Genomic DNA, 24,219 nt, shown 5'->3' with positions numbered 1-24,219 from the left:
TAAATGACTGAAATTTCCACCTTTTGAATGACCCTATATAAACCATTTGCCTTTGAGTTGATTCCAACTCATGGCAACCCATGTGTGTGAGTAGAATTGTGCTCCACAGAGTTCTCAATGGCAGATTTTTCAGAAGTAGATCACCAGGGCTTGCTTCTGAGGAGCCTCTGGGTGGACCCAAACCTCCAACCTTCCAGTTAGCAGCCAAGCATGTTAACTGTGTGTTTACCACCAAGAGACTCCAGTCCCTATGTCGAATTATAGAAATTACCTAATGTTTGAAAGTTCCTGGTAATGCTTATTGTAAGTAGTATCCTTCCCCTTTTCAACCAAGGGCTGGAGAAAATAGTTTTCTGTTATTTTTCCAAAAACAATTATCTTGAGAATTTTTGTCTGTTTTTAGCTCTGAAGCTGCTGTTCTTTCTGACAGCCTCTTCTTTTCTGCCAGTGAACTCATTCCTTGCCTTGATCTTCTTGACCTTACCTTAGCCCTTGACAGGCCTTGTCAATTATGCCCTTTACTTAGTGAGCCAGATAGATTTTTTTAAATCCCTCCAGCTATCCTGGGTTTGACCTCACCCCATCCCACCCCACCTCCTCACCCCCAAGTATGATTATTAGTTGTTTTTATGTTACCTTTCTTACACCAAGATCTACCTTCAATCTAAAACTTCAGTGATTTTTCTTCTGTCCTGAGAAGTGCGCATCTTGTCCTTATTTTCTGGCTCTTTCCTTCCATCTTTTCCTTTAGCTTTAACATGAGGAAATGTAGATGCTTTTGCCTGTCTACCCTTCTTTCTAACCTTCTAATGGGTCACTCACCTTTTGTTCATATGTGATTTTTCTCCTTAGATCAATTCCTCTGTTAACTGTATCCCTGATTGACCTGTTTTCTAAAAAGAGATTAACCCCTTCAAACACTTTCGTGTTATTTAACACTATTTTGTTTTTTGTGTTTCATCTCTTGATTTACTCAACTCTTTTCTGAGTTTTTTCTTTGCATGCAAGTGCTCCTGTGTGGCTTGGCCTGGGCCTTCTGACGTACCCTGCCACCTAGTTCAGCATCTTCTCCTGCCTTCGTTTGTTCTGCTTATATTTCACTCATATACGTAAACTGTATCAAAGATTTAACTTATTTTAATTCCAAAGCAACTTTCTTAATACACAAAACTAGAAAAACCTTTTCAATACACTTACCAATTTATTAATAACTTCAGTCTTCCTCTATTTTATTCTTGAATTTCTCAATTTCTGTTTCTCCATATTTATCACAAGCATGTCTTCCTTTTTCTACATTATTTTCATATGAACTAGATTTATTTCATGCATCAAAGTAAGTATCCTTCTACGTTATTGTTTTCTATCATGTGATAATCCATTTTCTTCTTGTGCCACAACTATTTAATTTTCCCTCTAGCTTTTTTGTTCTAAATTTTAAAAATCAGTTATTTAACTCACTAAAGAATTTTAATGCAATAATGTTTGACATAGAATTAAATTGTCATGTGACATGGCTTCAACATTTGTTTATTACCAACTAAAGTTCAAGAAAACCCACCCATTGCCATTGAGTCGACTCCGACTCGTAGTGACTCTATAGGACAGAGTAGAGATGCCCACAGGGTTTCCAAGACTGTAATCTTTACAGAGGTAGACTGCCACATCTTTCTCCTGTGGAGCGGCTGGTGGGTCCAAACCACCAACCTTTCAGTTAGCAGCCAAGCGCTTAACCACTGCGCCACCTGGGCTTCTTTTTTAAAAAGTCAAAGAAAATAAAGATAATATTTGGTAGCCTAAAAACTGAGGATTTTTATTTTAAAAAAATGTTTTTTTCTGTTTTGCTTGGAACTTTCTAGTTTTACCTTAGTTTTTATTTTTCCTGAGCTCAATATTTATACATTATATTGTAGTACCCCCTTCTTTTTTTTTTTTTTTTTTAACAGCTTTGAATTCAAGAATAGGAACTAAGAGACTTTTGGTTCCTTTTTGATTTGACATTACTCTAAAAAATTCTTACCTTAATTTATTTGAAATGGTGAAGATTTATTTACAATGGTATTGCCTTTAATTATTGTTCATTTTAGTTTTATACAGGAATCAGGTTATAGGTACTTGGAAGTTACATGACTAACCAACAATTGCTTTTTGATTTAGAGCATGACATTCCATGATAATGTATTTTTCTTATGTCATGCCTGTTTGGTCAATAAGACCAATAGATTTTATTGATAAGCCAAAGCAATTCAATCATATTTAATGGAAATTTGGGAGATGATTTCTGTTTTATAATGATCACCAAAATAAATTTATTCAAAAATTGCATAAAAACAACTACAATTATGCATTTCTTCAGGCTTTCTAAGTCAGTCTCAATTTATTAATTTTTCTTGTACAATGGTAGCAAACTGTCTAAAAATTTTATAGAATGAACTAAGGTTAATCTTTTCAAGAATGAACTAAGGTTAATCTTTTCAAGCATCACCGAGTTAAGAGTTTCTGCCAAGATCTTATTCACTATTGAAACTCACAGGAATTGTAGAGATTCAGCGGTTAAAATTAGTTATTTAATATAACATTTAGATGATATAAGTTTTATTTTCTGATGTGTTTTTTTAAAAATCCTCTGTAATTACTTTTTTATGTGGTTTTTTGTAATGGTTTCAAATTATTATTAGGCTAATTTAAGGATTTTTGATCAGTTATATGTAATAGTTTAATTGAATATTTTAAAAATATTTCCACAAATAAGAAAATGAAAATAAAATTGCCTTGCTGCCATGTTTTCTCTGAATATAGAGTTGCAGTTATGTTACTGTATAAAGTTGCACAGAATAGATGTAATATGTCTTGGAGACAGTGGTGCTTGGAAATGTTCCTGTTCTACTAATTGTTTGTATGTGTAATTACATTTCATGTTATTTGTGTATTTGCATTCACCCTGTGTTGTTGGTGTTAAAATGTTTATTTCCTTTTCCAGATTACTCCTTTCATCGTTCAGTTTCTGAATGACAAAGAGACTCATAAGCATTGACTTCTCCAAAACCTAAGAACAAAAACAGAGAGAAACTGCTCCCTGGGATATTTTATAATTAGGATAATTATTCCTCTTGTCTTGAGATGGCAAATGGATAGCCCCACCATAGCTGCTTTCCCCCAAGACTAAGGATTTACTAGCTCTTTTATTTGAATAAATTATTTAGTAAAATATAGTAAAAGCAGTACAGGATGTATTGATCCCAGGAACTGAAACATGAATCCAAATCAAATAATCCTAGTAACTGGAAAACGAATTTTTAAGAAAGCCATCAAGGTAGACATCTAGGTGTTTCTTTCCCCATTTTAGATGGAGATGTAACAGTTAACTTTGAAAATTCAAACGGGCACATGATACCCATCGGAGAGGAATCCACCCGAGAGGAAATTGTAGTAAAACCTGAAGAAGGTAATGGCTCTGTATCTGAAAAAACACCACCTCTGGAAGAAAAAGCAGAAGATAAGAAAGGTAAAATAAAGAGAAACTCCCATGTATTTTTCTTTGATACAGCTCAATGTTGAGAACCAGGTCTTAGGCTCCAAATAGTGGCTGTACAACCAGTAGAGAGAAGGTTCACAGGTTCAAGGAAGAGAGAAGTGATAACTAGTGAGCAGACATATGATTTTTTCAGGTAGATTCATCCATTTTATAAGCACATTATATAATTTCTTATTAAAGAGTTTTAATGAAAGGGAATAATAAAAGGAGTGATCTCTTCAATCATCAGAAATATCTGAGAATATTATCCTTTCCTCAGGAGCCCTTTCTCAGGATTTTAAAAAAGAAGCCAAAACTCTGAATAGCTTTCTCTGCTGGCTGGATCTAGCTCCTGTGTGGGTTAGCATGGGAGAATATCAAAACCCAGAGGGCTGTCTCAGCACAGCACCCCCTTTCCAGTAGTGGGAAGTTGGCTGATGGCATCCACCCACCCAATATAGTAGATTCCAATCCAGGTTCTAGACATTCTGAGGGAGACCCAGGAATACGGCCTGAAATGTCAGGGACTTTTTGGTCTCTGTCCTTGACTGATAGTCACAGCTTCTGCTCCATGACTTTTCTGTGCAACTGGAAATTTCAAAAACATGGCAGAGGGGCTTATGCCATTCCCTGCAGGCTTCCTTAGAGACCATGGTTTACAGAGTGAATATGCTACATTAGATTGAGATACCTACAAAATACATGTCTATCAAGAACCCCACAGCCACAAATTCTTGGTCACTGTTGATTAAATCCCAGTTTCACTACTGTTACATGCTGGAACCTCTTACTTATGCAAGCCTGAATTGAAATTCCCACTGGGTTAGGCTTTGTTGGGGAGATTCTAGATGAATCCTTGCAATGTAGAAATGAATCCTGAGGAAATAGACTATGTCCTATGTCTGCAGTCTTTGAGTTGGATGGCAATAGTTTGTCAAACCTAGTTTGGGTTCTAGAACCATTTTGAGAACTCTTAGAAACTCCTGAAAGCAAACTTCTTTTCCTATGTTCTAGGCTCAAATCCTCCAAAGATAATGGGATAGAAAGCATTTGATGACCCATATTAAACAGACATTGTAATTTAAAAACCATCTTCCCTAGAAGTCCATAACCACTTATTATTTGCACATAAATTAGCCTTTGAAATTTTTAGGAACCCATATTGATAATCTGTTAGAAATCTATTATTTTGCTTTATTCAAATATTAATGTTTATGGAGCCTTATATTAACCTTGTTCCACTTAAGAACTCTGGTTATGCTTATGAACACTGATTGTGAGAAATTAACTAATATTTTAATGATATTATCCCTAGACCATAAAGAGAAAATAGATTTAAGGGAATTCAGTTGAAAATACGCATGCAAGCAGTGATTTTTTTTTTTAAGTACAAATGTCCTGTCTTGCCACCCTGTTCAATTTCAGCTCCATCTGTGGTGTGTCCCTGGTGCAGCCTTTTCACATTCAGAAATCACATCCTTCGTTATGTAACAGAGCCATCTTCTGTGCTTGCCTGCTCAGTGTGGGGTGTTAGTCACTGGTCTGGCCAGACTTCAGAGGAAGAGTGTCCCTTATCAGCCTAATAGAAAGTTGCTGACAGTTTTATGTTAGTGAAATTATCAGGACCTTGATGTTCTGAAAAGAAGATGGCAGACCTCCTAGGTCCATGGATATTTGAGTGGCTTTTTTTTTTTTTTTAATTCTCTACCTAGAATGATTACATTCCGCTTGCTTTGCTTGGCTAGTCTGTACGTTGGCAATGGAAATGCTGAAATCACTGGCATGCGACACTAATAAGGCAGTGCAGCCACCCTCACGTTGTGTGGACAGTGAGCCACGCTGATAATGAGGAGAAGCACTTGGAATCCATTTCCTGAGTAAAAATGTTATTCATAATAAATCTAACAGTATTATGTTAAATAAAAAATACCTTATAAACAAAGGTAACAAATTACTTCTCTGGAAAGACATCATTTCATTCTGAAAACAAGTTCAAGATTCACTTTACTTCTGTTCCTCTTCTGGGTTCATTCCCTGTGTGGGCTCATTACTGAGTAAATCTACCATCCCGTGGCAGGGAGAAGGACCTGTGCAGTTCTCAGGCTTGCTCTAAGTGTTGTTGAACTAGCCCATTCATGTGGTAGAAGGAGCCAAACCTGGAAGTGCAGTAAACATCTGTCTTCTAGTCTGTATTGTTATGAAACATAGTATCCTTATCAAGCCAGAATGAATAGACAGGTCTTTCTTACTGCCTCTTGAAAAGCTAACACTCCTATATACAGATCATAAGGCAATAATAAAAAACATAACTTGACTTAATTTAGTACCTTCCAGATACAAGTAGAGTTGTTTTTTTTTCCTTTTTCTGGTGATTTGTGTGACAATAACTATCAGCTAGTCAGTCATTTTCGTTCAATGGCTGTAGTGTTTATAGCATTGTGTCTGATGGGATATAAAATTTCAGACAAAAGGAGTTTATAATTTAGCCAGAAAAACACCCTGAGGGATCACCGCAAAGTAAACATCAACACTGACTGTGTGTCCAATGCTCCACCAATGATTGGTAGGAGTATCCAGTGCTTCTCCAAGGAACCACAGGGTTTTCACTCAGTGTGTTCGTTTTCTCCCTAGCAGTGATTATCAACCCACCTGTAATAGAAAAATCTGTCCCCTCCTGCCTACACCCAGAAGCTAGATTTTTTGGAGCTGTAACTTTAGAATTTAAAACCTTAGGCAGAAAGAAAATAGATCCCTTGGTGATGTGCCATGAAGGGAAAGGATAAGGCATGTGTGTAGAGTTTGTAGTGTGAATGAGAACTGGGATGCCTGAGTGTTGCAGTTCAGCTTGACTGGCTGTCACCATGGACGAGTGTTATTGGGCTTGATCTCCATTGACAGTAGTATGCTAGGGGCTAAAGTTACAAAGATGCACGTGAAGAAGAGGCCTCAGCCCTACCTCAAAAGATTAGCATATCAATGTATATTTGTTAAGCTTTACTTTACATGTTTTAGGTGTGTATAAATTGGTATCATTCTCAATTCTAACTGACTTCGGAGATTAACTTGTCTTCTGGTTGAGACCAGGTGAGTGAAGAGAGTCACTACTGTTCTATAAATGATAAACAGCGTGGTTGAAGAGAGGACATGTATAAACAGAAAAACACAAAGTAGCCTCTGATAAGTGTTACATAAGTGGCACAGTCAATAAGTACTAATTAAGTTCAGAGGCGGCGGAGTTCAGTTTGGGCTGTAGTGATTGGGGAGAATTTCATGACCAAGGTGAGATAGAAGAACTTTAAAAGAAAAATTTATTGATCGAATCATTTATGATAATTTTATGTGGGATTGATGGGGATGTGGTAAAAAGGGAAAGTTCTTACTTCACACTCACTAAGATAAACTATATAAAAGAAATACAGTAAAACCTGTGAGAGCTGGAACTCGATGGGACTGCCTTATTTTTCCAGGTCTCACAAGTTTTCCACCCTTAACAAGGTGCAGTCTGACCACTTTCCTGTCGTTTGTTTTAGTGAAAGATACTTGCATTCTCCTTCTATGACAGATTTCCACCTTACACAGGTTCCGGCTTTTTCAGGTTTTACTGTAATAATAAAATGTGATCCATTCCAATGTTAAAACCCTTTCTTGGGACATTCAGTAATGAGAGGACACATCTAGTAAGGGCTTATTCTCATCTTAACACTGTCTCACTTTTTTTTACTGTGCTCCATTTTTAAAGAAATGCTGCTTAGCTTTTTGGACCAGAACAGTATTGTGATTTCTTTTAATTATCATTAGTCAATAAGAGAAAGAAAAAAAAAAGATGTGAAGATATGAATGAACTTTCAGCATCTCCACTTTCAGTAATGAGAGACTAACGCCATTTCCCCTCCAGTTATGTACAACCTTGTCAAAGGTTTCTGCTCTTAAGGCATGATTTTTTTTTTGTATGAATTTTGACCTTTAACTTTTGAAAAATTGTTATTTGTGCTTATATTACAAAATAAATTTATTTGTTTGTTTTTTTGGATTCTGAGCCCTCTATAACTATTGGAAAAGGTCAGAAGAAGTTATTCTAAAATGGAAGCCACCCTGCTATACTATACTAGGAGAACTTGAGAACATTTTAATAGTAGAAAATAGTTCATTCTTCAGTGTGTTGTACCTGTGTAAAAGATTCTACAGAGTCTACCTTAGCTTAGAAAATAATTGATTTTGACCCCAGTGAGCCTGAGTACAAATTCCTTTTGGGTTGACTGGGCTTAAATCCCCCTGAGAGAATGGAAGCCTCTTGGGGAAAGTAAGGTAGGTAATTGTCTGCAAGAGTTGAGTCCAGTCATTGCTGCCTCTGTCAGTCCTTATCCCGTGTCAGTGTGTGTAATACGCTGATCTTTCATCTCAGAGGCCTTGCCCTTTTTGCTTAATTGTTAAATTTGTTCAGTTTAAGTTTAGCAGTTATGCCCAAGTCATCATGCAGTAACCACAGATTCGAGGCTGGGATTGGCCAGTTTGTAGACATTTACACTCATCCTCAGCAGAACTTCATCAAAGTAACTTCCATAACCCTGTTATCAGAGTACTTGGGGACACGCCTCAGTTTGGCTTTCAACCTTTGTTTTTACCCTAAACTTTGCTCTCTTGGGTACATAACTCTGTGCTGGTTCCCAAAGGCCAAGCAGCTCCTTGTTTGTATCACTGTTGCCATATGTCTTGCTCTTTGTGTTTATATGGTGTGTGTCTGTATCAGTCTGCTTCTGTTCACTTTCTCATTTGTAGAGCACACTGAAAACCACTCTGAAACACCGGCAGCTCCTGCTCCACCTCCTCCAGCTCCTCCTAAGCCTAAACCCAAACCTAAACCCAGAAAAACACCTATGCCTCCAAAAGGGGCAGCTGCTGGGGTGAGCCACAAGGGTGATGAAGTGCCTCCCATTAAAAAAAATACCAAGGCTCCTGGTAAGCAGGCCCCTGTCCCTCCACCCAAGCCAACAAGCCGAAATGCAACCCGAGAGGCCGGTGAGTATGCACCCAGTGCGCTGTGGGGTTGAGTTTAGAGTGCTCAGCTCTGGGATGGGCTAATGGTTTCTTCTAGGGTGATGGCCTTTTGGTGTCTTCAGACATATAACATCCATGGATTCAGCTTTGACACAAAGAATGCCCAGGAGATTCCTTGGTTGCAGTCTCTGCCAGTGAAAAGTTGACCAGTTGATTTGTGAACCTCATTCACTTTTGGATGAATATACTATATCTTAAGAAGCCCTGGTGGCATAGTGGGTAACTGCTTGGCTGCTAACCAAAAGGTCAGCAGTTCGAACCCACCAGCTGCTCTGTGGGAGAAAGATGCGGCAGTCTGCTTCTGTAATGATTACAGCCTAGGAAACTCTATGGGGCAGTTCTGTTCTGTCCTGTAGGGTCGCTATGAGTTGGAATTGACTTGACAGCAATGGGTATAGTATATCTTGAGTTAATCCACTATTTGTACGGGAGGCCCAATAGAAGGTTACGGGGAGTAGTGTGCCTGATGAATGCCGGTGATCCAACAGGTGTTATTTAGACATTGATGGACTTCTGCCTCGTTGAGTTTATGGGTGGCTGTTTGGCTTGAGTTTTCTTTCAAATTGTCTTAGGTTTGCACGTAACAAGCTGACACTGTGGCGCAAATGGTTAAGCGCTCAACTACTAGCTGAAGGTTGGCAGTTTGAACCCACATAGAGGCACCTTGGAAGATAGGCCTGGTGATCTGCTTCCAAAAGGTCACCTTGAAAACCCCATGGAGCAGTTCTACTCTGCACACATGATTGCTGTGAGTCAAAATTGACTCGGCAGCAACTAACAACATCACCTTTGGCATACTTGCTGGATCTTAAAGTCTTAAATCTTTCCACATACATAGTCATAGCCCTACTGATAAATGACAGAGGTTCGTACCATTTGGTTTACCTTCAACCACATATGATACTCAGTTCCACCCCACCACTTTCTGCTAGAGTCAAAACTATTTCAGTGGAGTGCACCCTTCCCCCCAGTAGACTCGAGTTTGTTATAAAGAAACACATCCTGGTGATGCAGTTACAAATTGCGATTACAAATCGCCAGTGATGTTTTGGTGACCTACAATAACTTCATGTAGTATATGTCCAGCTTCCCTTTCAAATCAGAGATGCTTAATGCAAAGTGGAGCCTGCACTGTCTTGTAAAGTGGAATAAAAATACCTCCCATGTCATCCAGCTTTTAAAAGAGCATTAAGCAAAGTGCACATGCTGGCTGGCTTTTTTCCACTAGCATATGCATAAAAATTCTCCTGTGCTATAGCAAATCTTATTTTCCTTAAAATTAGCAGGAACTTCCTAGCAGTTGGCTACCAGGATTTGCCTCGGTGTTGATCTTTTTCCCCTTGTAATTTATACCCATAATGCTCAAACTCAGAGAATGGCTTAGGTGACAGTATAACAGATCTTGAAATGCAAATAGATGTCTCTCTCCCTGTGTTACTCTCATGCTGCCTTTGAACTTTAGCATCTGGGTCTCTTCTAATAAGCTCTAAAATGAAATGTCTCAGAATGATGTGCCAGCAGTGCCAAAGGACCGTATCCTTAGGGACGAGCTGCCCTGACATGTCAGTGTCCATTCTTGTTGGTATCTGTGTGTGCTTCCCAGACTGCCTAGCAAACCCTATGACTGGCGCTTGAAGTGAGGCAAGCACTGATCTACTTCTTAAAAAAGAGCCCCAAACTGTCACCCTGTCTTTGGGAATTAAGATCCTGCCTTGCACAAATTGTCCCACTTCCTCATTCCCCACATAGTAGTGGTTCGCTGTTGACTCTGAGCTTGGACTCTCACTTCTTTCAGAAGAAAGCTAGTGATTAATACTAGGGCGATAGACAGCTTTCATGAGAGATTTTGAGTTATTTCCAGGCATTTAACTTGAAGGTTTATTTATAGGCTCATGATGTTCCTAAGAGAATAGTGCAGTCATTTTATCCATTGTATTGAAAGACGCCCGAGTGGCCCTTAGTGTGAGTAAAAATGTGGCCATCTAGGCACTGACTACCATAGAGAAATGGGTTGCGCTGAAATATATCAACAAGCCTATTATGCAAGTATCTTTTTATCAAATAACTGATAATACTCCTTGATAATCCTACAGATATTCCATTGGGAACCATTTAGGACTTTGTGCATGGTAACTTTGTTTCATTTGAATAATATTGACCTTCTGGAAAAGTTAGTTAAAATGCAGCTCTTGATTTTCAGTCAGATATTTTAAGTTCTTAACACAGCTATCAGTTTTAGATTCTTCCTTTGGTACTAAGTACAGACTTCCCAAATGACCACATATCTCCTTAGCACATTCACCTGCTTTGCCAGTAAGGTAAGGTAAAAATCTCCCTTATATATTTTTTTTCTTTCTCTGTCATTGTTACAAACCGTATAACTGCTTACCTGTGAAGTGGTGCCATTTCTTTTTTAATCATGACCTTAATTCAAGATAACAAGTAGTATGGTTGATTTCAGCAGTGCATGCCATTTTAGAAGATACTCAAAGAAAAATATATAACATGGCTTGGATTTGCACTTCAGACATTGAGAAATGGACCCTTTTTCCTTAAGCCACGCTAACATTAACTTTGCTGTTAGACAAGAAAGAATTTTCCAAGAAAATTATTAGAATAGATAAGGTGGAAAGATTGTGTTTGACTTACCTAGAAAATAATTGAACTTGTTTAGGCACCAAATTTTTGGCATTTTTGTTATGGAAAGTAAATTTAGAGTAAGCTTAGATTGAACGAGTAAGGAGTATGCTTAATGAGATTGACTTGTAAACAAATGAAGATTGTTAACTATAAAAAGAAGTGTTAACAGGCCCAGATTTTGGAGATGGGTGAAATTCTAGTTATTAAGTGTGTCTAAAATAATAAAGCCCTCAGACCATAGAAGGATGCCTCGTAAGCCTAAACCTTGTCACTAATTCAGACTGGCTTTAGAATATCAGAATAAGTGAAGTCTTAAATCTCATTGTCTATCCTTTATTTGTTCTTCATCTGTTGACCCTCCCAATTCACTTTACTGGAGGTAAGTTACAACAACATCTGTATGCAATGTAGATTGACTCCAAAAATTAACAAGATATTTTCTAATAGTTCTGGAAAAGATCCTTTAACCCCTCATGAAGAAGAAGAAACATACAAAATTATAACAGAAGAATTAATTAGGAAAATTTATAGATCATAAAAGTTATGAAACAAAAGAGTATTCTCATAGGATTTTAACTGCATTTCCTAATAATATAAAGAAAGAGGTAGTCAGCCTTTTTTTCTTAGAAATTGTTGAGTTGAAGCTAGTCCTGTTCCAAAGCAGACAGACACAACGAGGAGACCTCTGATGAAAGATATTCTTGGAGCACAGCAGTAAAGAAGATTTGATTTGTGAAGGTGGGGGCCAGAAGAACTGAGAATGATGTTCTTTCCCATCAAATTATTTTAGTGGAACCCATTTTGACATTTTTTTTAAGGAGTATTTTTCTACCTTTGATGTTTTGGAGAGAATTTGTCTTCCAAATGTGGCCATATGTTTTCACTCTGTCCTGTAGCCACTGCAGATGGAAGTACAGGCCAGCTCAGCAAGCTTCTTTTTCTGAAGCTACAGTGATAGCTGGTTTGGAGTTTACTCTTTTAGTAGTAGAATGAGTGAGTTTGCTTTTGACCCAGAAAGGAGCTCATGGCGTATACCCTGGCCTCTTCTGAATGTGGGCTCCACCACCACACCTTGACTCTCAGAAGGATGTCGTAAAACGTACAATTCATGATGTGCCCAATCATGTCCTACAACCTCTTAGCTACTGATGTCTGTCCTCCAGTTATAACCTCCTTTCCTCAAAGCATAAAGGGCTTTTTCAGGTGACTCAAAAGACAGATAGCTGAGGATTTTCCCTTTGGTTGGATTTTCCCAGCCAAAGACGAGAGGAGGGAGAAGACAGAGGGCTCTTGTTTCATAGGGTTTTGCCATAAGCATCACTTGCTCTCTTCTAGGTTGGAGGCAGGGAGGACAGGGAGGGAACAGAAAACAAAACCATTGTCATTATTGGCCTATTTTTTTCTTACTCATTTATTCAACAAATTTTTTTAATTTTTAAAGGGAATTTGGTAAATGTCATTGACAGTAGCAACTCAGTTACTTTATTTAAAAGACGTGTTATGTTCTTTTATTTTTAATGTAAAATTTTTCTCTTATTTTAGCTGGTTCCTCTCATTCAAAAAAAACAAGTGGCTCCAAAGCATCCACTTCACCATCTATTTCATCCACCTCATCTCGTCCTAAAGCTTCCAAGGAGACAGTTTCTAGCAAAACAGGGACAGTGGGAACCACAAAGGGCAAGAAAAAAACTGGCAAGCAGCCATCCTCTCGACCGTCTGCAGATGCAGCTGCCTCTGGTACATCCAGTCTTAAAGGGGATCCTTCAGAGACCAGAGCAGAGAGCCTCAAACCCGAGCAGACTGTCCCTGGGACCGAGGAGCAGACCACAGGCAAATCCAAGTCCGTGGTCCCCCCACACCCCGTGGCTCCACTGCCTCTTCCCCCTATCCCTCCTCTTCCTCCTGAGGATCAGTGTGTTACTCCCTCAGACACTCCCATCATCCTGGTCAGCAATGGGGCTGACCTACCTGCCTCTGCCTTAGACCCAAGTAGGCTTCTGTGGACTGAAGAGCCGACCAACAAAACCACTCTCCACCCAGGCACTGGCTTAAGTAGCAGAGAAAATGCAAAATGGTGAGTTGGGGGCACAAACCCCATATTCCAGCTGCATTCCATATGAAACTGAGTGCCAAAGATCACTAAGCCATTCTGTTTGAAATGCAGGAACCTCATTTGTTTTCATTTACTGTTTAATCCAGTGAACATTAGGTAAGCACATATGTAATCCAACCATTCGTTTTCCACAACGTGCCCCCGGAATGGGCTGCTGGAGAAAATGGCATTTGTAATGCTGAGGAACACCACTTCACATCTGCTGTTTTCAAGGACATTTAGAACCTGCTTCATACGGCTCAGCAGTCCTTTTCCTTGTCCCCAGCCAGTTCGATCGACTGCTAACTGAAAGGTCGGCGGTTCAAAACCACCAGCAGCTCCACAGGAGAAAGATGTGGCAGTCTGCTTCTATAGAGATTTACAGCCTCAGAAACCCTACGGAGTTGCTATGAGTTAGAATTGACTCGAAGGCAGTGGGTTTGGGGTTGTTGGGTTTTTTTTGTGTGTGGCGGGCGGGGGCAGGGGGTGTTTAGCCAGTTCCCTTCTTTTTCCTTACAGTGATTATTTCAGATCTTTACCACTTCTGTCCAGATTGCTTTCTCACACCTGCTCACCTTCATTTCAATAAGTTACTTCGCTTTCTCCTTCTCCAGGAAAATAAAAGCCACCAGGAAAGAACTCTTTGAAATGCCAGCTCCTTTTTTCTCCAAACTTAAAGTGTCTCCCTTTCTTGCTCCCTCAATTCCCAACCTAGCTCAAATGTCATCTCCTCTGTGAAGCCTTCTAAGACTCATCTAGGCAGATTTGGTTACGGCTCTGACAGCTCTTTTTTTCTGCCTGTGGGACTGGACTAGCCAATGCATCTTATTGCCTCTATGTATTTAGCAACCAGAGGGGGCAGTGGTAGTTCTGCACCTCATGCACAGCCACTACCCATCTGTCAGTGGAGGCTTGCATGTTGCTATGATGCTGAACAGGTTTCAGCGGATCTCCCAGACTAAGACAGAGTAGGAAGATAAGCCTGGTGATCTACTTCCAAACATCAGTCATTGAAAACCCTGTGAATCACAGCAGTCTGATCCACAACCAATCTTGGGGATGGCACAGGACCAGGCAGTGTTTCGTTCCATTGTGCGTGGGGTTACCGTGCATTAGGGGCCAACTCAGCAGCAGCTAACAACATCTAGGAACCAGTACTGAATCTGCTATGCCATAGACACTTAAGAAATGTAAAGTGAGCTAAGAAGGTTATTGGAAAAGTTAGCCAACTTCAATGTAATGGAAGCAGTATTATAAATGAAACAACCCTGCTGCTGGATTTTATAAATAGAATATAATGTAAGGTAAAAGATAATAGCCAAGTGATCTCAGTTTAGTTTGAGAAGAAAGCCAAACAAAATGGGCCAAGGAACTGGATGTTGCCCTTGATGACGCCACCATCATCCCGGTACCCAAGTCAGAAACCTGGGATTCGTCCTAGGGTCTTCATTCTCCTCCATTCCCTGCATCTAATCAGTCACAAAGTCCTACACATTTTCTACTTACAGGTAGATAACACGTTCGCTCTCCTGTCCCACAGGTATGAAGGGAGGGCTGTTGGAGTCTAGTAGATATAATAACCAATTCAATTTAGAGAAGATTTGGAGCTTTGAAACTTAGCCTCTCTAACGTATTTCTAAGAATAAATCCTAATCAATCAATAAATCTAATCATCTAATTTAATATGCTGTCTTAAAAAATTTTTTGTCTTGTTAGACTTTTTAAAAAAATTTAGTACATTAACTTAGCTGATTTTGGTCAAAAATAAAATATTATCAACTTTATTTAATTGCTGATGATAATAACTGGCATGGAATACTTACTTAATGTCAGGAATGAAGCTCTGTTCATGTGTTGCCATTTAATTCAGAGTCTTCTCTAAAACAGTTACTAAATTTATCCCTGTTCATAGATGAGAAAACTGGTGCTGAGAGAGGTAAAATAATTTGCCCAAGATTACCCAGTTAGTAAGTGACAACATCACCAAATGTCATGCTCTAAATAGTTTTCATAAATTTTCCAAAGCAATTGCTTCTACCTCTTCTCCTATGTCTTTTCTTTTATTTTTTAAATCATTTTGAGGGCCATCATTTGAAGGAAAGCAATAGAAAGATAGGTAAAAATCAAGTTACAAATTATTTTATTTGAGTTTGACATTTTAACAAAAGACGTGGGAAAAGAAGATATTGAAATGAACGGCTGTGGTGACCTTAATGCTTCTAGCGCATTGCAGGTGTCTTCATTTAATTACAGTGAATGTTTTCCAGCGTCACAGTCACGCTCAACCTTTAGAACTGAACATTCGTTCTTTCAGCATATATATTTTACTTACCTTTGGTGTGCTGAACGGCGTGCTAAGCACCAAGGATGCAAAAGTGAGCAAGAGAGAATACTGGAGTATTTGGTATCAAAATACTGTCCAGCATGCCCAGGAACCTTAAGGGGGAAAATATGAGAGCTAAGTCATGAGCTGATTGATACAAATTTGAGGTGTGTGTGTTTAAGATAACGTCTGAATTTTGGGGCAGTGCATGGGTTTATTGTTCAGTATACTGAATTGCAAGGTCCATAAAAGGTACTTCCCTAGATAAAGTCTTAAGTACTGCAAGAACTCATGTCCAAAAGTGACTTGAGTGTGTTCAGTTCATCTCCACAAATATTTATGGAATGCACTGTATGGTGCTTAGTGCCATACTGCATCTCACTGCTGTGGAGTCGATTCCAGCTCATAGTGACCCTGTATAACAGAGTAGAACTGCTCCATAACATTTACAAGGTTGTAGTCTTTATGGAAGCAGACTGTCTCATCTTTCTCTGGCGGAGCAGCTTGTCGGTTCGAACTGCTGACCTTTCAGTTAGTGGCTGAGTGCCTTAACCACTGTGCCACCAGGACTCCTCTGTTCTGCATGCTGGGGCTTAATCACAGTCTTCAGCCAAGTCTGTGAAGGATTGTCAGACCAAGAGGTGAGCATCTGCTCTCCATTTCCACAGAGACTGTGATCACAGGGAGTGAGCTTAGGAACATCATTAGACATTGAGGATATTTTGAGAGTTTTCCTGTCAGCCAGAGTGACTATAATGCCTTCCTGGAAGAAGTCATAGAGATTTTCTTCTCCATATATTCTTCAACATAGAAATTTAACATTTCATCCCACAGGAGTGGCTGTGTTTGCTCTTGAATGAGTGAGCCTGGAATAAGTAGCTTCTCAAATTTTCCTCCAAATTCTTTTCCTCTTTTAAGTGGGTATTTGAATTAGAATTTCTGGATCTTAGTCACTTGCTTTACTTAGAACTCTCCCTCGGTTATATTTAGTCAACTGATGTGTGAAAATCCTGTCATTATATAAAGAGGCTTCTGTTTGGAATACAAATATCAAAACTTTAAAGAGGACAAATGACTAGGTGTAAAAATACCTACTTCTGTTCCCATATCACAGGGTAGTAACTACTTGGTAGACTTCTATTCATTGGCAGCTTCATCAGTAACATATGTATTTGCTATAATTTAAGGCAGAAACTAATAAGCACCTGTTAAATCTATGTTTAATGGGTGGACTAAGTCTAAAATTGGGTTCTAGATTGGATTTACCACTTTGGTTAGCCAACTCACAGGGCCTTCCTCAGTTCCGTGAACCATAAGTTGCCCACTTTGCTTGTACTGTTGCTGTTAGCTGCTATCGAGTTGGCCCAAACTCATGGTGACCCCACGTACAATGAAATGCTGTCCAGCTGCACCATCCCCATGATGTTTGGTAATTGGACCATTGTGATCCATAGGATTTTCATTGGCAAATTTTCAGAAGTAGATTTTCAGACTTTTCTTCCTAGTCCGCTTAGTCTGGAACCTTCGCTGAAACCTGTTTAGCATCATAGCAAAATGAAGCCTCCACTGATAGACAAATGGTAGCTGTACATGAGTCAGGAATCAAACCTGGGGCTTCTGCATTGAAGAAGAGAGTTCTACCACTGAATCTCACCCTTGTACCATAGAGCAGTTGTAAGTGGGAAATGTATGCAGAACTCTGAAAACTGCAAAACATTTTTTAAGGGACGTACGATGAGATTAAAATAATGATCAATATAATAAATTAGTGAACAATAACAGGAACAAATTGTTGTTGTTAGGTGCCGTCAAGTCAGTTCCAACTCGTAGCAACCCTATGTAAATACCAGGGTTCAACTCTTAAGTATCTATTGTTCTATTATCCAGAATGTATTATTAATTGGTATATCTTTTAAATGTGCTGTGGTCACCCACAGTGGCAGACTATTCCAACAAGAATGACCTTGTTTGCCAGTGGCAATTGACTAAAAATCCACACTGTGGACATGTTTTCCCATGAAAATAGATCTTCTCTTATTTAAAGTGAAATTTCATGTTTCTTTCTCTGAGAGCAAGAATTTATGCCGTTGGCTTTTTCTAATAAGTGAAAAATAGAGAATTTTAAGAGCACCTAGGCTTATAATTACAAAGCAGAATTTTTAATACTTCATATTCTGACAAAGTTTACCTGTTTTTATTATTCAGTGACCTTTTTTTTTTGGTTTTTTGGGTAGTGAAAACCAGGTACATGTTTTACACTAAATAGTCTTTCAGAAGTGTGACATCTAAATTTGTGTTCTTCTGTTTATATCAGAAAGCAATTTGGGAGCTCTTCTGTATCTTAAAATAAAGATTACATTTGTTTCAAATACGTTTTTATATATAGTTTTTATACTAGTCTTTGAAAATTGGCAAACTTTGTATCATATTTATAGTAACTTTCTTAACCAGAGACTCTTACCAAGCTAAATAGAAAATTGTTGCATCCTTACACATCGCCTTTCTTGTAGAGTTCATTTTGCTTTCTCACTTTCCAGCTTATATTATTCATCTAGTCTGGTGAGAGGTAGTTTTACAAATGCAGAAACTAAAGCACAGAGAGGACTTGTGAGTTTCGACTGCTGACACACTGGCTGTGATGAAAATAGAGTTCATTCATGTATTAATTAAAGATGTACTTTTCTGTCCACTGCTGGGCTAGGTGCTGGAGTGAAAAACAATATGAGTTCCACGTATCAGGGAACTCATAGAGGTCGAGATCACCACCCGTCTATCAGTTTGTCATACTGTAGTGGCTTGCATGTTGCTATGATGCTAGAAGCTATGCCACCAGTATTTCATATACCAGCAAGTTCACCTGTGGTGGACGGTTTTGGCAGAGCTTCCAGACTAAGACTAGGAAGAAAGTCCTGGCAATCTACTTCCAAAAATTAGCCAATGAAAACCCTATGTATAGTATGGACTCAAACATACCAATGATCATGAAGATGGCACAGAACCAGACAACATTTCCTTCTGTCATACATAATGTCACCATGAGTTGGAGCTGACTTGACAGCAGCTAACAACAACAACAGAGATTGAAAAGGCAGGCGTGTAGTAGGTGACTGAAGTGCAGCATGCTGAGTGCTCTGATGGGGTTGTCTTCGGGTCACCATGGGAGCAGAGAGGAGGAGCAAGGAATTAGATGGAAGGCCGGTGAAGTATCCTTGAAGGAGCTGAAGCTTTCCCTGAGACTTGAAGGATAATTAGGAGTTACAGGTGCAGACAAAGTCAAATGCTTATAACCCATTATTCTTTCCACTGAACCCTCATGACTATGAAAAAATAAATTTGTAAAATATAGGTTGCCACATTCACATACTAAATATATTATTAGACACCATCTAGTCAAACGTCTTGACTTGACAGATGGTGAATCTAAAATCTTGAGGATTGAGTAATACAGCATTGCTCTTCCATTTCAGTGACTTTGACTGGCCTGTACCTGGCTTCTGTTGTGCCCAGCCTGAAGGATGCCCATGAAACTAGAACTCCTTCTTACGGGTTGGCATAGTCCCCAGAGGGTTGCTCTGAGCTTCACATCATCCCTGTGTTTTTGTGCCTTTTACAGTTTCACAACCAAAGATGAGCTGGGGAAGGCAGCACCTCAGCTCCTGATTCCTGGGCTGTTGGGAGAATCTTCAGAATCCTTCAGTGCCCCGGAGGATGAAGGTCAAAGGGACTACCAGGCCAATGACTCTGATTCTGATGGGCCTATTTTGTACACCGATGACGATGAGGAAGAGGATGAGGATGAGGATGAGGATGGCAGTGAAGAAAGTAAGACTTTTTTTAAGGAGTAAAGAGAAGAGTAGGTGGTGGAGAGAAGCAGCTGAGTTCTAGACTCAGTTCTGGGTTCTAGACTGAACTTGTCACTTTGGTTGGGCACCTCACGTGGCCTCCCTCAGTTCCTTGAGCCATAAATTATCTGTTCTTCTTACACTGTAGAGCAGTTGTAACTTGGAAATGTATGCGGAACTTTTTGAACAAAAGCAAATATCTGATGTTTTCTTTCCTCTCATTTTCTAAGATTTAGCTTGTGATTACAGGCCTTTCTGGAAGATGATTCCACAGGGCAGGGCAGGTCTATGAGGTGGATGTGCATATTTGTATTTGTACAAAGAATCAAAGCCCTCTAATGATAGAGGCCTTTCTCGGAGTCATCAAAGATGACCTTTCCATCTGGGATCATTCTTGAATGAAGAATGTCAATGCAGGATTCATTGGATTACTCACTGGAGGTGTTGGAGAGCTTCTTCTCACTTTTATGCTGGGGTTTCAGGAGAGCAGAAGGAGCACTGGTGGCACGATGATGAAGCAGTGGCTACTAACCAAAAGGTCAGCAGTTCTAACCCACCAGCGGCTCCATGGGAGAAAAGACCTGGCAGTCTGCTCCCATAAAGATTCACAGCCTAGTAAACCTGATGGGGCAGTTCTACTCTGTCATATAGGGTCTCTGAATCAGAATTGACTCAACGGCAAACAACAAAGAAAGAAGGAGAAATAAGTCAAGAATGACAAATGCGTTTTAAGAATTAGAAGCAAGCGCTCATCCACAGTAAGATGGTATGTCTTCTAAGAACTAATGATTGTAAAGTGGATAAACCCAACCATTTTTTAGGGAATAGAAAAGTGCTATTTCATTTGGTTTGGTTTGCTTTTAACTTCTGAACAGGGTAACTTGGGAAAGATTCACTATAAGATTGAATTTATAGATTATGATAAGTTATTACTGTATTAGTGATTTAACAACATTTTGCCAAACCCCTTCTATTTTTTTCTGAGCAAAAAAAAATAAAATAAATGATTATCATCTATCTGCTATTAAGATATCATCTGCTGAGACTTTAGGAATTCCTGGGTAGTTTAGGACTAACGCATTGGTATAAAATGTGGACTATTTGCCAGCAAGGAAGGAGATGAAGAGGATTTAGTGTATAGTGTAAGTAAGAGTGTTCAGTTTTTAAAACTTGAAAAGACAGAAAAAGCATTATGCAATCAGTAATTTCCGTCATACTCCATCTCAGCAGAATGAACTTCAAATATCACTTCCCAAATGACGAAGTGATAATTGCAAGTTTTTTTCATGGTGCCCCAACATTTTTCAAAACATTTAAAAAAAATAATTCTTCGGTCTTCTTGAAATGAACTACGTCCAACTCAAAACTTTTTTCCCTTAAGTTAATTAAAATTCCACTCTTGCATGTGAATAAAGAATTTGGTCTGGGCATCTGTCGAAAGTCCCTGTCAGGTGTAACCTGAGTGCCACTTCCTAAAAGCCTCTTTCTCTGCATTTCTGCCTTTTGCAATCCCCAGGTGCTTTGGCAAGTAAAATACGACGAAGGGATACTCTTGCTATCAAACTTGGCAACAGACCATCTAAGAAAGAATTAGAGGACAAAAACATCTTGCAGCGTACATCTGAAGAAGAGAGGCAGGAAATCCGACAACAAATTGGAACCAAGCTAGTCAGGTAATTGCTGTAATGTTCGTAGAGCACTAACTAATTCATACTTTTTTCCCTCCTGTTGTTCCCTACCTAACTGAAATCACTGTGGATTCCTTGTGCAGTGGTGCATTTAACCTGCTGGTCTTAGATAGCTCGTCTTGGAGGGTGAACCACTTAAAGAACCTGGTCGTTGGTCCAGCTCATCAGTGGCTTCCAGGTCACCAAAGCCTAATCCAGGGATTGGCAAACTTTTTCCTATAAAGGATCAGTTAGTGAATATTTTAGGTTTTGAGGACCAGGTAGTCTCTGTTGCAATTACTCAACTCTGCTGTTATAGCGTGAAAGCAGACATAAACAGTGCACAAACAGTCATGACTGTGTTCCAATAAAACTTTATTTACCCAAACAGGCGGCAGGCTGAATTTAGCCTGTGGGCCAAAATTTACTGACTCCTGGCCTAAGCCATGGACTCACTAGCATTCCCCTGATTGCCACGAGGGTTGAGAAACTGTAGAAATATTAGTTAGCTCCCACAGCCTGTCTTCCAAGCCAGGTAACCGCAGCCCCTTATTTAAACTTCCCTTTTAACTTCAAATAAATGGGTCATCTGACTTATCTTCCTGCTTCCAGCCATTGTGTGGTATTCTGCTTCTGCCAGTTGTGACTTTGGAATTCCACTTAGCTGTCAGTAAACAGTTAGCAGTTGCCATCAAGTTGATACTGACTCATAGCGATGCCACATGTGTCAGAGTAGAACTGTGCTCCATAGGGTTTTCAATGGCTGATTTTTCAGAAGTGAATTGCCAGGCCTTTCTTCCAAGGCACCTCTAGGTGGACTTGAATCTCCAAGCTTTCAAACCTACAGTCCTTTGGTTAGCAGCCAGGCATGTTAACCATTTGCATCTCCTAGGAACTCTTTATTTAATAAAAGAAATTGCATTCATGCTGAAATTCTATTTTTCAGCCATCAGTGTAGGTACATTTAAGTATCGGAAGACATCTGAGACTGAGGTGTAACCATAGGGTTGGTGCGTAGCAGTTCTAGGATCCATTAACAGTTTTTCCAGAGGGAGAGCAACCCCTTAAGAGAACTTATTATGGCTGAGATGTGCAGGAAGATATCCAAGACAGCAGCTCTGACATCTGTGTAACGGAAAAAACTCAGCTAAATTGGTAAAAATAAGGAATCTAGGAAAAGGCTGATAGGTCCTCTTGGCTCCGAGACTCTTCTGGAACTCTGGAAGAAGTTGCGGTTAAGAGTTTACACTCATGGTCTCCTTTTCTTTCAAGTCCTCTCACCTCATCCCTAAACTTTGACCACGAACTGCATCAGAAGAGCCAGCAGAAAAAAAAAGGAGCTCAAAAGGATAACAGTTTCAAGCTGGAAAGATGTTACAGTTCTAAACATGTCATCTTCCAGAGTGAAAACAAGGGGGGAAAGTAGAGATCGGAGATAAAGGACTTTTCTGTAGGACATGCAACTACTTAGTAGCATAATCGGACAAGAACTTCGGTTCCTGGGCTCTCAGACAACCTTCTTTCTTTTATGCCGTCTCCTATTTTGTACTTACTACACTGTATGTAAATGAGTATATGCTTCTGGGTGTTTTGCTTGTTTGTTTTATTGCCCTAGAATGAGTGTCTTAGTTGTCTAGTGCTGCTATAACAGAAATACAAGTGGATAGCTTTAACAAAAAGAAATTTATTTTATCACAGTTTAGGAGGCTGGAAGTCTGAATTCAGGCTGCTGGCTCTAGAGGAAGGCTTTCTCTCCCTGTCAGCTCCAGGGAAAAGGTTCTTCAGCTGCTGTTTCCTGGTTCCTTGGAGATCTCCACGTGGCTTGGCATCTATTATCCCCATCTCGGTTTGCTTAGTTAATCTCTTTTATATCTCAAAAGAGATTGACTCAAGACGCGTCCCACACTAATCTTGCCTCATTAACATAACAAAGAGACAGCCCATTCCCAAATGAGATTATAACCACAGGCATAGAGGTTAGGATTTACAACACATATTTTTGGGGAACACAATTCAACCTATAACAATGAGTTTTGCTGTAAAGAATTTAAATCATTGGATAAAATTTGCACATATAATACTACCTTAAAAGATAATGCAAAAAAATAAACAGATAGTGCAAAATAGAATATATCCCTTAAGAACAAAGAATATCATCATAGTTGATTATGTTGTTGTTGTTAGTTGCCGTCGAGTTGATTCCAACTCATAGTGACCCCACTGTGCCGAATAGAACTGCTCCGCAGGGTTTTCAAGGCTATGACCTTCAGAAAGCAGAGTACCAGGCCTGTCTTCTGAGACACCTCTGGGTGGATTTGAACTGCCACCTTTTCAGCTAGGAGTTGAGCACTCTCCTGTTTGCACCACTTAGAGACTCTTAGTTTATTATAGTAAGGAGTAAAAAAAAGCTAAGTATCATATGCCGAGATGGTATTAAAGAAAATTTTGTATTTCTTTGTTAAAATTCTGAACATTTTAGGAGCAGAGGTTTTGTCTGCTTTAAAATCATGCTAAATATGTTAACATATGGAGAAGCCCTGAAGTTTTGGGAGTTGTTTGTTTGCTTGTTTGTTTTTAAATAGAGGCAAGACAAAATTCCCCACTTTTATTGTACTAAAAAATTTGGTTGCAATCATTTGTAGTGAAAAAAAGATTTAATCATAGGAAGGATATACTATTATTGTACATGGTTATATACCTAGAAAACTCTGAAAAACTGACCAAATATTGCTATACATAATAAATAATTTCAGCAGGTTCGTAAGATGTGAGATTAGTCTATAAAAATCAACAATCTGTTGAAGAAGGGAAATTACATTTATAATTGTAACAACAACCATGTTTTAAATATTCAACTGTTACTTTAACTTGAGGCCCAAAAAATTCATTTCCAGAATTGAAGCAATATATGAATAGTGGTTGTTTTTGTTGTTAGGTGCCATCAAGTCAGTTCTGACGCGTAGTGACTCTATGTACAACAGAACAAAACACTGCCCGGTCCTGCGCTATCCTCACAGTTGTTATCTTGAGCCCATTGTTGCAGCCACTGTGTCAGTCCATCTCATTGAGGGTCTTCCTCTTTTTTGCTG

The 24,219-nt window shown here is 39.2% G+C and overlaps 1 protein-coding gene across 4 annotated transcripts in view; it reads left to right on the top strand.

Moving 5' to 3' along the window:
- PHACTR2 (phosphatase and actin regulator 2) overlaps positions 1 to 24,219 on the top strand; it is a 137,474-nt gene that overhangs the window by 75,176 nt on the left and 38,079 nt on the right. For 3 of the 4 annotated variants that reach the window (XM_004368859.2, XM_023729455.1, XM_023729457.1), the window contains exons 4-7: positions 3,344 to 3,502; positions 12,749 to 13,280; positions 19,235 to 19,443; positions 20,980 to 21,136. In XM_004368859.2, coding sequence (XP_004368916.1) covers positions 3,344 to 3,502; positions 12,749 to 13,280; positions 19,235 to 19,443; positions 20,980 to 21,136 — 1,057 coding nt within the window. Of the gene's footprint in view, positions 1 to 3,343; positions 3,503 to 8,287; positions 8,528 to 12,748; positions 13,281 to 19,234; positions 19,444 to 20,979; positions 21,137 to 24,219 lie in introns of all 4 variants that reach the window. The other variant, XM_023729459.1, reaches the window with a different exon arrangement.

Source organism: Trichechus manatus, unplaced genomic scaffold, assembly GCF_000243295.1.
Source record: "Trichechus manatus latirostris isolate Lorelei unplaced genomic scaffold, TriManLat1.0 scaffold00002, whole genome shotgun sequence".
NCBI classification, from domain to species: Eukaryota; Metazoa; Chordata; class Mammalia; order Sirenia; family Trichechidae; genus Trichechus; species Trichechus manatus.
This window is presented reverse-complemented; position numbering and strand designations above follow the sequence as displayed.